The sequence below is a fragment of the Rhinopithecus bieti genome, unplaced genomic scaffold, assembly GCF_001698545.2.
Source record: "Rhinopithecus bieti isolate Rb0 unplaced genomic scaffold, ASM169854v2 scaffold_37503, whole genome shotgun sequence".
Lineage (NCBI taxonomy): Eukaryota > Metazoa > Chordata > Mammalia > Primates > Cercopithecidae > Rhinopithecus > Rhinopithecus bieti.
In genome coordinates, this window is record NW_016815616.1 from 356,007 (window position 1) to 372,036 (window position 16,030).

The window sequence follows — 16,030 nt, forward strand, 5'->3', positions numbered from 1 at the left end:
ATGCATCATGCGTGTGGGAAGTGCCGGGACAAGCTCATCTCTATGCATCATGCGTGTGGGAAGCGCCGGGACAAGCTCATCTCTATGCATCATGCGTGTGGGAAGCGCCGGGACATGCTCATCCCTATGCATCATGCGTGTGGGAAGTGCCGGGACATGCTCATCCCTATGCATCATGTGTGTGGGAAGCGCCGGGACCAGCTCATCCCTATGCATCATGCGTGTGGGAAGCGCCGGGACCAGCTCATCCCTATGCATCATGCGTGTGGGAAGCGCCAGGCTCCGCTCATCCCTATGCATTATGCGTGTGGGAAACCCCGGGCTCAGCTCATCCCTATGCATTATGTGTGTGGGAGGCGCCGGGCTCCGCGCAGCCCCTGCGTTATCCATGTGGACACCATGCCCTTTGGAAGACCGCCTGTAGGTGCCTCCCACTCTAAGAGCCTGGTTCCTCGAGAGGGCAGAAAGTGCAGCCAGAAGGGTGGCCGGCGCCCCTTCCCCGTAGGCCTCACCAGTAGTAGAGCAGGAAGAGGAAGGTGGGCAGGGAGACTGCCAGCTGCAGCCAGCGCCAGTGAGGCAGGACGTAGGCCAGCCCGGTAAGCGCCACTAGCCCCACCGTGAAGGCCATCTGGTACATGATCGCCACCATTCTTCTGGAGCCCGAGCCAACAAATTCTGTGACTGGAACAGGAGGCATGGTCGTTATGCAGGTTCCTCGCAGGAGCACAAGAACCCGTCGCCGTGTGTTCAGAAGCTCCGGCCCCAGTCCAGCTTGTCTCCCCGCTGGAAGCTCGCACTAGGCCTTGCCGAGCCCCACCTGCTCCCAGGCTTCTCTCTTGTGTCTCTCCCATTTCTCCTTCTCCCAAATCACAGCCACGCTCATGCCTCCCCTTCTCCCTGGGGCCCCGGATCCATCAAACTAAGGCCCCGAAGATCCACCAGGCTGCTTCGTTCTCTGGCTTTTCCCTGACTGTCCCTTTCTGCATGTTCCTTTACCAGCTGCACTCCCCTCTGCCTGCTTCAGGACTCAGTCCACTGGCCTCTCCTCCCCAGCGCCTTCCTGAAGAAGCTCCCGACTCAGCTGGAATATTTGTCGGGACCCCAGGGATGTTCATTCATTTAGCAAATATCTTTGAGTGCCTACTGGGGACCTGGCACTGTTCAGGGTGTCTGGGATACATGGTGAGCACAGGAGGTAGACTCCTGCCTTCAGAGGCCTCATTTGGCAGATGATCCACATCACAGATAAGAGAATGCAATCCTATGTTAGAGGGTGATACATGTTAGGGGAACAAAAATGAAAAGGGGAAAAGGAAATCAGGGGAGTCATGGGTGGAGGGGCTGCGGGTGGTGTTGGAACATGGATGTGGCCCTGGGTCAGACCCCCTAACCGTGTGTGGGATGGGGCCTAGCAGCAGAGGCTGTCACAGGCTCCACACTAATGGGGCTGAGCCACCTCAGCTTCACCAGGCTGCTCATGGCATCTCAAGGCAGGAACCTGGTGGATCCTCTTGGCCCTAGTGAATGAGTTCTCAGAACACCAAGTGACAGCACTTTGTTTTCGAAGATGATGAAACATGCCTATTTCTTTTTTCTCCCCCACAAAGGAGTAAAAGTGTGGCTAATCCTCACTGCTGTCTGCCGTGCCCTGACCTGGGGAAGGACAGACAACTCTTAAGCTGCTTCCCTCCCGGAAAGGGTTTTTGTTTTGTATACTTAATCTTCGTAGAATATTTGAAAGCGGAAAAAAGGCTGATATGTAAAACTCCTCATGTTGGTTTATACTTCAACTTTTTCAAAACCCTGATTTTCAAAATCCTTATTTTATTTGCTCCTGATTTCTCTCCTAATTCTTGAGTGCCATTCAAGCCCATCGAGTCTGCTGTATTTCTTTTAAGGAGTTGCTGGTTCTTTCTTATGTAAGATGCTAGAATATTCTCTCACTTATCTCCTCTTCTGCACCCCCTCCTGACTGCTGTGAGCACACCAGCATGGGGTCTTTCTGTTCTCCAAATACATTAGTCGATTAATAGATCACTAATCTAAGTGATAATTTAAGTGTCTCAGACACAAAAAGACAGGAGGCCATTCTAGCTCATGTCCTGCCCTAGTCACATAACAACAAGGAACTGGTGCCCCCGCAAGCTCCCTGACCCCACAAACAACCCCCCACCCACGTTAGGCCCATCCCATTCTACCCCAAGACCTGGCCTCCGTCCCATGATAATTACTTAGGGTGTAGCCGGCCATCCAGTTGCCCTTGCTGACCAGGCCCTGCAGCAGGCGGAAGAGCAGCAAGGATAGGTAGTTGGGCGCAAAGGCCATGAGCACACCCGACACGGCGTTGACCAGCACGGTGCCCAGAAGACACAGCTTACGGCCAAACCTTCAGAGACAAGGAGACATGGAGGGCAGGTGGGAGAGGTTGAAATTTGGGGTCAGACATTCATGGTGGAATGCCAAGGGTCACAGTCAGAGGACACTGCACCACTGTCCTGGGAAACTGCAGGGTCTATCAGGACAGCAGTGCCCAGTGCACCACCCAGACTGTTCATCTGTCCCTACAAGCTCTCCAACCCTTGCTGGGTCTGAAGAGGAGTCTGAGTGCTCCCAGCAGCATCACAGCTCAGCCGGGCAGTGCCCCAGCCCCTCTCCAGTTCTCACACCTGTCCCTTCACCTTATCTTCACATTTAGCAGATGGCATCATTATTATCGCCACTGGTCAGGCTGCACCCAAACCAGGCTTCCTTCCTCCCAGAGTCTTATCAACCATCATGGAAGCTTTTCTGTGCCATATTCAGCTCTGATAGTGTAGCCATACAAGGCTGTTTCTCTTCTCCTTTTTCTGGGAATGAAATGGGCAAATTACTCTCTAGGATTGCACTGTTCCCACCCAATCTTTTCAACCACACCCCACGTTCTCCCAGAGCCAAGGAAAGAAGCCAAGGGCAGGCCACACGGTGTGCCCGCCCGCCCGCACTCCCCACCCACCTGCCAATCCCGTCCCCTCTGCCACCTCCACCTGCCTCCACCATGCCACTTCACTTGTCTACCTTGTGTCCCCTGGCCTCAGACCTCCACCCCACCTCAGGACAGCCCCAAACCAGCCAGTAAAACCTCATCCTTTATGAAAACATAGGAACTTCTGCCAGAAGCCACGTCTTCTAACCAGGGATGCTCAGTCCCAGCAGGACACCTGGCTCCATCCCCTCTCCTTGTCTCCTGCAGCGCCATCTGGGTCTGTCTCCTCTCCCTGTCTCCTGGGGCAGTGCCTGGCTCTGTCCTCTCTCCCTGTCTCCTGCAGCGGTACCTGGCTCCATCCGCTCTCCCTGTCTCCTGGGGCAGCACCTGGCTCTGTCTCCTCTCCATGTCTCCTGCAGCAGCACCTGGCTCTCTGTCTCTTCTCTCTGTCTCCACCTCTGAGCTGGGCCCCAGACCTCCACCAAGCCTAGGTCCCCGGCCCCTCTCTTCTTCCTGCATCCCTGATTCCCTCCCCTATCGGCGTCCTCATCCTGGACCCTCCCCACGCTGTTTTAAAGAGTTGCCACACAACACCACTCTCCTGCCTTCCAGTTTTCTCCAACCACCCTGTCCTGGGTGCCCCGCCCCGCACAGCAGATTCTGACCATTCCTCCTCGGGGTCTCCTGGTGCATTTCCACAAGTGCCCTGGAGAACAGTTGTCCTTTGATCTCGCTGCCATTTCTCCTACATCTCCTTTGCCAAGGCACTTTCCCTGCCTACCTTTCTGCATTGCAGTTCTCTCTCGACACCCTCTTCCAGCGCATCCTGATATGCTGTGTAGCCTTAAATACCAACTACTGGTGAAAAACCCCTGATATTGAACTCCAGCCTATACCCCTTTCCAGAGCTCATTCACATACCCAAGTGGCTCCTTGGCATCTCTTCGTAGATGTCTCAGGCCGTGCAACACATCTCCAGACCTAACATCTCTAAGAGCTCTAGCTTCCTCTATAACCTCTCCCCTATCAACTGCTGAAACAAAATCCATTCCTAACCCTCTGCCTCCCATCTCAAAATGGCCTTACGAACATGCACCTGCTGGGAGCATCAACCTTCCTGTGTCCTCCCTTTCTCTCAGCCCACCAACTGTAGAATCCGCATGCAACTTTGACTCTGAAACACACCTCAGATCTCTCCATCATTCCCCTGGCAGCCCCACAGTAGCCCAAAGCAGGGTCTGCTGTGTCTTGTCTCCAGCAGCTTCTGCAGTTGATTCCAGCTGGTCATGTTCTCCACCACTGTCCCTTAGAATCTGTTCTCATGGCAGTAAGGGGAGGCTTACCTGGACTGCTCTTTACATACCTGTCTGCAATGTAGCCAATGCCCAGAGAGCCAAAGAAGAAGCCTGCATTCAAACAGGCCTGAAAGAGGTCCAGCTTCCAGGAGTCAGCACACACCAGGTTGAACTGCCAGTCACACCATGGCAGGAGGAGGACCAAAAGCACAGAACAATGTGTGAGTCAGGACTACACCCTTCCATCCTCTCTTCAGCAAAACAAATGCGTTTCATGAAACTCGGTATCCCTGGGCTGTTTCACAGAGTTTTCTCCTACTACAATTTCATAAGACAAATTCAAAGTTTCTGATAAATCACTCAGCAAATATCAAATGCGATTGACCCTTGAACAACATGGGTTTGAACTGCGCAGGTCCACTTATAGATTTTTTCTTTTTCAATAAAAGTTACACTGAGTGTGCCTGTCTCTTCTTCTACGTCTTCCACCTTTTCTGCCTCTGCCCTCCAGGAGAGCAAGACCGAGCCCTCTTTTCCTCCTCCTCCTCAGCCAACTCAACCTGAAGACAATGAGGGTGAAACCTTGATGATGATTGACTTCCACTTCGTGAATAGCAAATATAGTTTCTCTTCCTTATGATTTTCTTAACATTTTCTTTTCTCTAGCTTACTTTATTGTAATAATACAGTGTATAATACATATAACATACAAAATATGTGTTCATTGGCTGTTTATGTGATGGGCAAAGCTTCCTTCCAGTCAATAGTAAGCTATTAGTTGTCAAGTTTTCAGGAGTCAAGAGTTACACATGAATTTTCAATTGTGTAAAGGGCTTTGGTGTCCCTAGCCCCTACATGGTTCTAAGATCAACTGTATTCCTAACACCTGGTACCACTCTCATCATGCAGTAATTAAAGAGGCTGTTGTCAACAGCCTTGCTATTAGTAGTTGGTTATTGAAGGACAAAATATCTTTGGAAAAGAAAGCAAAATGTCTTCTCAAAAGAGACACAACTGCTAGATAAGATTTCTAAAAAGAAATATAGCCAAGGAGGTAATTTTTCCAAAACAGAAATGTACCAAGAGAAATACATGTTTTCTGGAATTGGCCAAAGATCCTTCATTAATTACATATTAATTAGTGTATATTTAGTTATATAAGTGCCACCAACAATTCTGTACATTCTATTGTCACTGTTGGGGCTGTGAGTGGCAACCCGAGAAGAGGGAAGCAAAGACAGTGGGGGTGCCTTGAGATAGAGTGTGCCTTAGGGTCACATGTGGGTGAGACCGAGGGTTAGAAGAACATCAGAGGCTCCCATGCACCAAAACCCAGGAGAGGGGAGATATCAAGGTGGCAGGGACAAAGGAAAAGACAAGCATGGGTTGCTGGGAAGGGCTTGTTTTCTTTGGGTTTTTGGAGAAGGCAGATGCTTCCTGGGTTTAGAGGCCTTGGGGAAGAAAACCAGGAGTGGAGGGACATCCAAGAGTCCTACCTCCCCCAGCATAGAGTATGGTGACACTGGCACGTGCCTAGACATGGTAGAGGCTGGATGGCAGAAGAATGACCCCTTCCTCTTCAGAGCTGAGACAGGCAGAAAGAGTGAACAGGGGTGTTGGGTGGGGGCCTCTTGACCCCTTCAGTTCCTGGTGGGTGGGGGACACATCCTACCTTCCCAACCCTGTCCCTCTGCACTGCTCTGTCCACATCAGGTCCATGGCTTCCCTAACCAGAACACTGTTGAGTGTGATGGCAGCAAGTCACTTCACAATCCTGGGCCTCAGTTTCCCTGTCTGAAACGTGTGTTGTACCCATTCCATCACACCCATAGGGCTGCTATGTGCATTGGAGGGGAGGAATCACATGCAAACAGCTTTAATAAATAATAAACCCTTTTATTTTAAAAACAGATTTTACTACCTCAACCTCCAACCCTCAAATCTCTGAAGTTGCCAGTTTGAACCATGCCATGCCCCAATCCTGGGGTCAAAGATTCAGAACTAGCTTTGAGAAGTGGCTTACGCCTTAATCCCAGCACTTTGGGAGTCTGAGGCAGGAAGATTGCCTGAGCCCAGGAGTTTGAGACCAGGCTGGGGCAACAGAGTGAGGCCTCATCTCTACAAAATATTAAAAAATTAGTCAGACATGGTACCATGTGCCTGTAGTCCCAGCTACTTGGGAGGCTGAGGTGGGAAGATCGATTGAGCCCAGGAGGTTGAGGCTGCAGTGAGCTGTGTTCAAGCCACTGCACTCTAGCCTGGATGACAGTGTGAGACCCTGTCTCAAAAACAAAACAACATTCAAAGCCTCAAGGACTCTGAACTCAGCCAGCCTGGGTTCTGTCTGATGGACTGACTAGTTCCTTGACATGAGCAGTTTTTTTTCCTGAAATATAGGTTAAACTCTGTGTTATCACTTGAATTTCAGAAACAAATACAAGCCTCTCCTACTAACTACCTTCTGCCCAGACCCCAGCGTCTGCTCCCGTGGGTGGTACAGCTCTGGGGCGTGCGACAAGCTACTGCTCAGTGTCACTTTCATGTTTTCTGCCAATCCCAATGTTGCTTTCCTCTAAAATTCAGCTTAAAACACACCTTCTCCATGGAGCACCTCCCAGGTCACCCACCCAATGTATAACTCTTTTCGACTGTGGTTCTTTTCCTGCCTGCCCTGTGCTCTGCCATTAGAATACACATGGACATATCCTTCCTGAGCTTATCTGGCCTTCCCAGGGTCTATGTCTCCAACTGCCCAACTCTCTCTTTGCAGCCTCCACCCGCGTGGTCTACTGTACAGGATTCCACTCAAGTTGCAGGGGTCAGGGAAAGATGTGCAATTATTACCTGGGGCCTCGGCTTATTCCCTTCTCAGCCATTGTTTTTCTGGTTTTCATTATAATCTTTGCTAGTTGGTGTCTCTGTAAGATGTGGTTGCCGCCTTCCTGAAACACCCTGTTGCCATTATGCCCCAGGACTGTGTATGGAGCCAGCGAGCTCCTGGAGCTGGAGTGCATCCCACCTTCCAACACCACAGAGAACTGACTTTGCCCCCAGGCTACCCTGAGAATGTTTCTAGAGCCGCCTGCAAAGCTTGTAAACCTGCCATGCTTCCTCTGCTCCAAAATGCCAGCCCAACCATGAGTACCCCGACACATTTGTGCACCTTGAGAAGATAGGCCAGGCCCTGGGAGAAGCTGGGGCTGCACAAAGGTAGGGACGGGATGGAGGGTGGGAATCTCCTAAACCCACTTGCTGCTCCTGCTGGGATTTCACCAGGGCCGGGGCAGCTCTTTCTGGCACAGTTATAAAGCAACCTACGGATTCATCACAAGAGCCACTCAGGGTCCTGGTGAAACCACAGATTCCCTGCGGATTCTGCCTCAGTGGGTCCCAAATAGGAGTCCAGGTGATCCTGAGGATAAGCCAAGTTTGGGAAACACTGATGTAACTACCTCTGTCTCCCTTGGCCTGAGACCCCTTTCCCTTACTCAGCATTCACGGCTGATGGAAGACACCTGGCCTGGTGTAGGGGCTGTGGCTGAAACCAGGACTGACAGAGGAGATCCTCTTGCTGGGAGAGTCAAAAGCCAGGAAAATGCCCACATTCCTCCCCCAGTGAACCTCATGATCTTGGCACCTAGCCTTGGTGTGGGAGTTAAACTTGGTGTTCAAACAAATTAGCTCATCTTCCCTCCTAAAGCAAGTTCCAATGTCCAAGGCAATGCTAGGTTAAAAATTAGTTCTGCAGAAGTGAATAACTAAGGTTGATTCCCCAACAATAATTTTTCAGTTTTGGAGGAGGAGCTGGGGTCAAGGAAGTTGGGGTTACAGTGGGAGACAATTCCTACCCAGGAACCAGTTTCTATCACCCTCCCACCTACCCCCAGGCTTCCAATCACCTTAGAAAATCTTCACATGAATCCCACCACCCTTCCAACTCACCATGGCCCCAAAGAACACTTCCTCCTGTAATCATATCCTCTTCACCGTCTCTGCCCGTCAGAGTTCCAGGATTCCCACAATCCTCCCCAGGGCTCTATATCTTGGGTTTATTGGAAGTCCCCTCCACAGCTACCATGGACAGGCAGGCTGTTCTAAAGCACTCTAGGGCTCCTCTCATCTGTCCCAGTCTCCCCCCTCCTGCTGCACCCCAAGGTCCCCTCTTACAAGGCCCTTCCATCTGCCCACATGGCTGCCTCTCCAGGGCTCCCAGCTCAGCATTCAGAAGCTCCATTTGCACATACTCCCCAAGCCAGAGCCCTCTGCCAAGCTGCGCCTCTTTCTCCCCAGCCCCAACAATGCTGGCATCTCTTATATCATGTCTTCCCTTCATTCCCATGACAACAATGTTTTGGCCAACACTTCTCACCGGGGCTCTTTCTTGGCCTCCTCAAGCATCTCTCTACCTCTCCTAAAGCCTCCAATCCCACCACCACCCCTTCCCACCCATTCACGAGTCCAGCTAGGATCGCATTGCTTGCCTGCCTAAATAAGACCCCAACTCCTTCGTTGGGCGCTGAGGTAGCGTTGCCAGGGTTCACAGACAAAAATACAGAATGCCCAGATAAATCTGAATTTCAGATAAACAACTTTTTTTAGGGTAGGTATGTTCATGCAATATTTGCAGTCTGAGTTATCCCAGTATCAAATATCATGCAGTATCTGGGACATAAGTATCCTATCCAGTTGGGTTATCTGAAGTTCAAACATTCAAATTTAACTGGGCATCCTGTATTATACCTGGCAACCCCACACTAAGCACTCCATGTTCTGGCCCCAAGGTTAGACACCAGTGTTCTCCCCACAACTCCTCATATCACGACCTTCATATCAGGGCTCCTTGTACCCTGAATGCAGCAAACACTCCTTGGGCCCTGAGCCTGGGCTCAAGCTCTCCCCTTGATATGGGATCTACTTCCCCTCCCACCTGTCCCCTCTCCTTGCTGGTCAAAATACCACCTGAGGCTCAGCTCAAAGATACCTCCTCCTAGAAGACATCCATGATCAGATCAGAGCTCAGCAGCTGAGATCTCTGCCTTCTTAGAGCCCGCCAGTCCCTTTCCACCCTGCTTATGGCATTCACCACAGGTGGCCTTGGGCTGTCATTAAATGAACGTTGGTCTCATTCTGGCCACCCTCCTCCCCTCTCAGTCCCCACAAGACTGCAGACTCCTTGAGGGACCTCACAATCTTCTTCTGTATCTCCCCTGCAGCATCACACCCCTGCACCAGAACAGAGGGAGTGTGCCGCACATACTGGATGGATGTCTGACTGGAGGAATGATCACATCTCATCTCCTCAAAGCAGAGTATGTCTCAGTCCCAGAGAACACACACGTCCCCATCCTGGTCTGCTTCTAGATTCCCAGTTGGGAATGTCAGACGGTTGGAGATCCCTGGAAGGAGGGCTGCCTAACTTGTCATCCATTGTTGGAGGATGCCTTGGAGACAAGATGTCTCTTAAGCATCGTAAAGCCAGTCGCACTGGCACCTGCTCTGCTCCAGGCAAGCAGGTAAAGCAATGCTCAGGCCCAGAGGGGAGGGACCCTACGCTTTCCCCCAGTAATAGCCCTAAATGTGTCACCACTGAAACCACTCAGGAAAGGGAAGAGAGGAAGAGCAGAGACTCACGAAGCCCTGAGAGCTTGGGCGAGGGTAGTGGGGGCAGACAACTGGGCAGGACCAGAAGCAGGGAGGACCCGGTTACCTCTTATTTCAGGGAAGCAGTGCCCGCGCCAAAACCACGCCACTGCTCGTCACTAACAGAGAGGCTCTGACAGGCTTTGGCCTACGGCTTCTCCAACCGACCAAGCGTCCGCACTTGTTACCGTGCAATACTTTCAAACGAGCTCATGATGGGAAAAAAATGTGGTGACACTTTTTACTAAAAGATTCTCAAAGCAAAATGCTCAAATAATCAAGTAAACGACTCAAGCAAGGCCCTTTTGAGACCATCGCCCTATCCCAGAGGCCCCATTGGACCGCAGGGTGTGACTCATTGTGGATTTGCTCAGTGCGTTCACAGATTCCAGCTGAACGTCATATCCCTGTGAGGCAGCTGTCCTCATCCCTGGTTGATTGATGAGGAAATGAGGCTCAGAGAGGCAGTGACTCACCCAGTGATGCTCAGCTAATAAGGGGCACAGCTGGGATTCTACCAAACCTTCTCACCCCCAAGCCAGGGCAATTCCAGGCCACCTCAGCACCATCATTTAGGTCAATTGTCATCGCTCTTGAGTGGAAGGAGGGGGCCCACGGTACTATTGGTGGGGAAGCAGGGCCCAGAGCAAGTTGGTAGTTCTGGGAGAAGCCAGTGGGGTAGGCAGAGAGGCTCCTGGTCTCCCAGCCGAATCCCATTCAAGCAACTCAGCAAACTGGCCCCCTACTTGTGCTGGCTGGTCTCTCCTGCCTCAGCGTCCTCCTCAAAGACCCAGAGTTTGTGGTGGATCAAACTAGAGAAAAGAATGCCCCGTGCCTAGGACACAGCCAGACAGCCACTACGTGCACAATAAACACGGCCCCCTACCTTTTTCCTGATGTGGACCTGAACCTCATAGGATTTGCTTTATATTTCTCCCTGTCCCAGGAACTCCCGTGTTACAGAGGCTCTTTTACCTCGGTGACGATGGAGGAGCCACGAGTGTCATACACCCAGCCATTCTGGCAGGGGCCCAGTGGCAGGTGGCTCCTGTTGGTGGCCAGGCTAGCCAGGGGGTCTACGCAGCTGAGGGCGCTCTGGTTCCAGTCCACTTCATAGCGCCTGCACTGGCTAAGGAAGGCCTCATCCGCAGGCCCTAGGCCTGGAACTGTGTAGTTTAGCTCCTCCGCAGGGCTCCAGCCACAGCGCTGGCTCAGCTCAGCCACCCCGGGGCTCTGGCAGCGGTGGTCAGGTGTGAAGCCCAGGAAGACGATGCCCACACAGATGGGTGCAAAGGCAGCTGACAGTAGGCATAGGGTGAGGAAGGCTTGCTTCTGGAACCAGCCAAACTCCCCAACCTGCTCCAGAATGTCATCCACGGTGGGCATGATGGCTCAGCACGCTTATGGCCGTGGCCAGACCTGCTCTGGGCTGCAGTGGCCAGGTGCAATGTCTCCCTTAGAGATCTTTGAAAAGGAGTGGTTTGAAATCGGTTTGCTGTCCAAGTGTGAAACATCTGGAAGGCAACCAAGTAGAAATAATCTTTTACCCCATGGTGCTGGTTTCAGGAAAAGGGAGAATGCACGTGGCTGCCTGATCAAATGTTAGCTTTGTCAGGGAGCGAGTCAGTGGGGTCTAAGCCTGAAGGGAATTGGAGTTCAGCCGCAGAGCAAGAGGAGGGCAGGAGAGCAGGCCGTGCAAACCTCCTAGCAGCCCTCTCAGGGCTCTTCCAAAGAGAATATCTATTCTTTTTCTAGATGTGATGGTATGAGGCAAGTATTGGGTGACAGCCAGGTACTAGATACTGTATTTGGCTAATTAGTTCCATGATACCATTTAAGTCTTTTTTTAGGTTTGTTTTCTATAGGTTTGGGGGGAGCAGGTGTTATTTTGTTACATGAGCAAGTTCTTTAGTGGTGATTTGTGAGATTTTGGCGCATCCATCTCCCAAGCAGTATACACTGCACCCAGTTTGGGTGTTTTGTTTTGTTTTGTTTTGTTTTGTTTTGTTTTGTTTTGTTTTGTTTGAGGTGGAGTCTTGCTCTGTTACCCAGGCTGGAGTGCAGTGACTTGATCTTGGTTCACTGCAACCTCCGCCTCCTGGGTTCAAGCAGTTCTCATGCCTCAGCCTCCCATGTAGCTGGGACTATAGGCACGGGCCACCATGCCAGGCTAATTTTTGTATACTTAGTAGAGATGGGGTTTCTCCATGTTGGCAAGCCTGGTCCTGAACTCCCGACCTCAGATGATCCGCCCACCTTGGCCTCCCAAAGTGCTGGGATTACAGGCATGAGCCACCACACCCAGCCCACTGAACGCAAATTGTAGTCTTCCATACCTCACCCCCTTCCCACTCTTTCCGCCTGATTCCTTGAAGTCCATTGTGTCATTTTAAAGAATTTCTTATAACCCAGACAAATCAAAATAAAAAATAGCAAGTTGACTGCTCGGCAGAGTTCTTGGAGATCCTGCAGCCCATACCCCCGTGCCCAGAGCCTGCTCTGCTCGCCTCCACCGAGCCTCAGTGGGGGCACGGTGTGTTTGTCCTCCAGGCCCCACTTCTATTTGTCTCTAAGGGATTTCAGGTCAGAAACTGGTGGAGAAGGGAGCAGTGGAGCAACCACAGGGCAAAGCTTTGCAGCCCCATAGCCAGCTCCACATCCAGCCCTAGCACTGCCCTGCTGCAATGCCCTGGCCTCAGGGCTGGCCTGCGCTCAGGTCCTAAGGGAGCTGCCACCGGATAGTGGGACACACAGCAGCAGCATCGCACAGCCACAGACCCCAAGAAAGGGCTGCAGCCAGACACAAGCCGATCAGCGAACCTCAGTAATAAAAGCATCAGCCTCCATTTTGGGTGCACCTACTCAGGGCTAAACACACATGATCTAGTTTGTTCTCACAGCAGCCTTCAAGGTAGATGCTGTGACTATCCCCATCCACAGCTGGGAAAGCAGGGGCTTACGGAGGTAAAAGTAGCCTTCAAAGTGTGCAGTTTCTGTACTTGAACCTCGTTCTTATCTGGAGCAAGCTCTCTGGATTTATTAAGCCACCTTTGGCTGCCTAGGGACTCCTCCCTAGCTCACGTGTTGGATCCTTTGTTCATTCCACAAATATCTGCTGAGTCCCTACACATGTCAAGCAGTATGCCAGGCTCGGGGACACAGAGATGGGACGGTCCCCAACTCCAAGCAGCCTATGGTCCAGTGGGGGAGATACTCCCAAGAGCGATGGCAGCAGCTGCTGCTATAACGCCAGCTGCAGCAGGGAGGCGCGGCGGAGCTGCGACACTCCATGGAGCTGGTGGGAGGCCCCACCCCCTGGGCTGGATCCGCCCCAAACTTCCGCTGTGGTCCAACCGTCCTTGTGCCGTGAGGGGACCAGGAGCAGGCAGGATCTGCCTGCCTTGGGTGCAGCCTGGCCACTGACCCACAACTGCAGACCTGGACCTCCCGCTCCACAGAGCAGGCAGTAGCTGAGGACAAGCAGAAACCCCACCCCTTCCAAGTCAGCAGGGTGGGAACTTCCTGGGTACAGCTGTGGCAGCACTCCCAGGTGCCTGACCTGGGCATCTCTGCAGCCTGCACCCTCAGAGGCCCAGTAAGACTCCCCCTGCCGGTGCCCGGAAAGACTCCCCCTGCCGGCCCCAGCCCTGCAGGCTCAGGGGTGTCAGCTCCCACTGCCTGGCCTCTCTCCTCTCCTGGTGCCCACTCTGATCTCAGAGCAGGGGTTGGGGCCAGGCCCTGAGGCCATGAATGGCAGCAGGAGGCAGACGGAGTCCTGGGCAGAAGTGGGTGGGTCTCCAGTAAGGTACCACCTTCAGGCCAGGGAGGGCCTGAAGGCTGGGGGCCAGGCTGCCAATCCCATGAACTGAATGGGGATTGGTGGTGCCTCTTCTAGACCCACCCATGGCTGCCTATGGACCAATCAGCATTCACTTAAAAGCCCTGGTCAGCCAGAGCAGGACAGAGGACAGCCGGAGGATGAAGAGGGCAGAGAGGCAATGGGACAACCAGCTGCAGAAAGGAGTACCCTCTCTGCTGATAGGTGGAGACAATGGGATGACCAGCTGCAGAGAGAAGCTACCCTCTCTGCTGATAGCAGGAGACGATGGGATGATGGGACCACCACCTGTGGAAAGGCGCTACGGTCTCTTCTGAGAGCTGCAGAGATGACCTGCCAGCAGAGAGGAGTCACCCTCTCCAGGGTCTCTTCTCCACTGAGAGCTGCAGACATCAGGATGTCCAGCTGCAAAGAGGGGCTACCTCTCCAGGGCCTCCTCTCTGCTGAGAACTGAACACTCGACAGATGACCTGCCTACAAGAGGAGCTACCCAATGCAGGTCTCCTCTGAGCTGTTGTAACACTCAATAAAACTCATTTTTGTCTTTTTCACCCTTCATTTGTCTGCATACCTCATTCTTCCTGGACTCAGGACAAGAACTCACGCAAAGGCACAGCAGCCACAGAGGTTTCTGACCAAAAAATTGACACCTCAAAGATCTTGTAACATTTTGGGGCTTGTCTGGGATCTGTGGAAGGGTGAATAAAAGCATATCTGTTTTCTGTCCTTTATTTCAGAGTCTCTAAAGTCCCTAATAGTCAAAATGAAGGAAAAGTACTAGGCCTGTGTCAGCCGGTTAAAAGCTACTAGCATGGCTGCTGGACTGAAGACACGGAGGACAGGCTTGCTGGGGAAGATGCTGTCTACCCATCACCCTGGGGTGTTGGGAATTTGTTCCAACCTAGTTTGGAGGTCTAGCCCTCCGTGAAGGCTTTCTTCTTTTCTTTTCTTTTTTCTTTCTTTTCTTCTTTCCTTCCTTCCTTCCTTTCCTTTCTCTCTCTGCCTTCCTTCCTTCCTCCCTTCCTTCCTTCCTTCCTTCCTTCCTTCCTTTCTTTCTTCTTGTGTTTCTTCCTATCTCTTATTTATATACAATGATAAATGTTAAGAATATTTTATTAAACCAGAGATGTTACTGGGTAGAATGAGCATTCAGCTTAATCATCAAAAGTATAAAATAGAAGGTTAAGAGTACCACAGACAAAGAAAGTGTGCCTTAGTATCTGTATGTCAATTTGTGGTGCAAATGTTCTTGTAATTTACTTGGTTGCCAACTTAGGGCCAAGCAACTGAGGCACATAAAAGAAGCATTGCCTCACGAAGGCAGCTTTTCTGTAAACATGAGGGCAAAGGGTACAAGGCCCCTTATGTGCAGGCCTTCTTTGCCTTGCAGGGTAACCCAGACCTTTGCCAACATTATAGGATTGATGTATCAGCCCTCCTAGTGGCCATCTCAGGAGAGGCTACTGGGGCAATCCCAGGGAAATGGGAAAGCAAACCCTATCCAGGTTCTCCTGAAGCTTACCCCAGCCATGAATCCTCATTTTAGGCAGGTTTTAGTCTCCACTGCCCCTCCAAAAGATGGGGTGAATGTGGCCCCATTAAGCTCCAGGTCCCCTTTTCTCTCCAGGAATTAAGGCAAATTAAAGGGAATCTTGGTGAGTTTTTAGATGACACTGATAAGTATATAGAGGCTTTCCAGAACTTGACTCAAGTATTTGAGCTCTCCTGGAAGGATGGCCATGTTACTTTTGAAACAAACCCTGACCACTGCTGAAAAGTAGGCCACTCAGGAAGTGGCAGAGAATTTTGGGAATGAGACTTATCCAGTTGGAAGAACAGCAGTATCATTGGAAGACCTTAAATGGGACCTCAATGATGAAATGGGAGAATGGAGGAGGAAACTCTTTCAGGTCTGCATATTGGGCTTGTGAGGGACTGGGACAAGGCCTCTCAATTTCTCTGGGCTATCCATGGTAGACCAGGGATTGGATGGGAGTCCTGATTCAATAGAGGGACAGCTGGTCCTAGGGGATGTGTTTATTACTCAGGCAGCCCCTAATATCAGGAGAAAGCTGCAGAAACAGGCCATAGGACCAGGTAGTATTTTAGAGGACCTCCTGAAAGTAGCCACCTTTGTCTTTTACAATAGGGATCAGGAAGCCCAAGAGAGGGAAAGGAGACACAAGAAAAAGGCAGAGGCTCTAATAGCCTCCTCGCTGGCTCACAAACCCCGGAGTCCCCAGGATGCACCTGCTAACTGCTATAAATGTGGTGGACAAGGGCATTTTAGGAGGG

The 16,030-nt window shown here is 51.6% G+C and overlaps 1 protein-coding gene across 1 annotated transcript in view; it reads right to left on the reverse strand.

Moving 5' to 3' along the window:
- SLC22A1 (solute carrier family 22 member 1) overlaps positions 1-11,425 on the reverse strand; it is a 37,195-nt gene extending 25,770 nt beyond the window's left edge. Inside the window, exons 1-4 of the mRNA XM_017853520.1 lie at positions 10,873-11,425; positions 4,326-4,429; positions 2,232-2,386; positions 513-681 (exon numbers count right to left, since the gene is read on the reverse strand). Coding sequence (XP_017709009.1) covers positions 513-681; positions 2,232-2,386; positions 4,326-4,429; positions 10,873-11,283 — 839 coding nt within the window. The 5' untranslated portion in view covers positions 11,284-11,425. The remainder of the gene's footprint in view (positions 1-512; positions 682-2,231; positions 2,387-4,325; positions 4,430-10,872) is intronic.
- Positions 11,426-16,030: the final 4,605 nt, after the last annotated feature.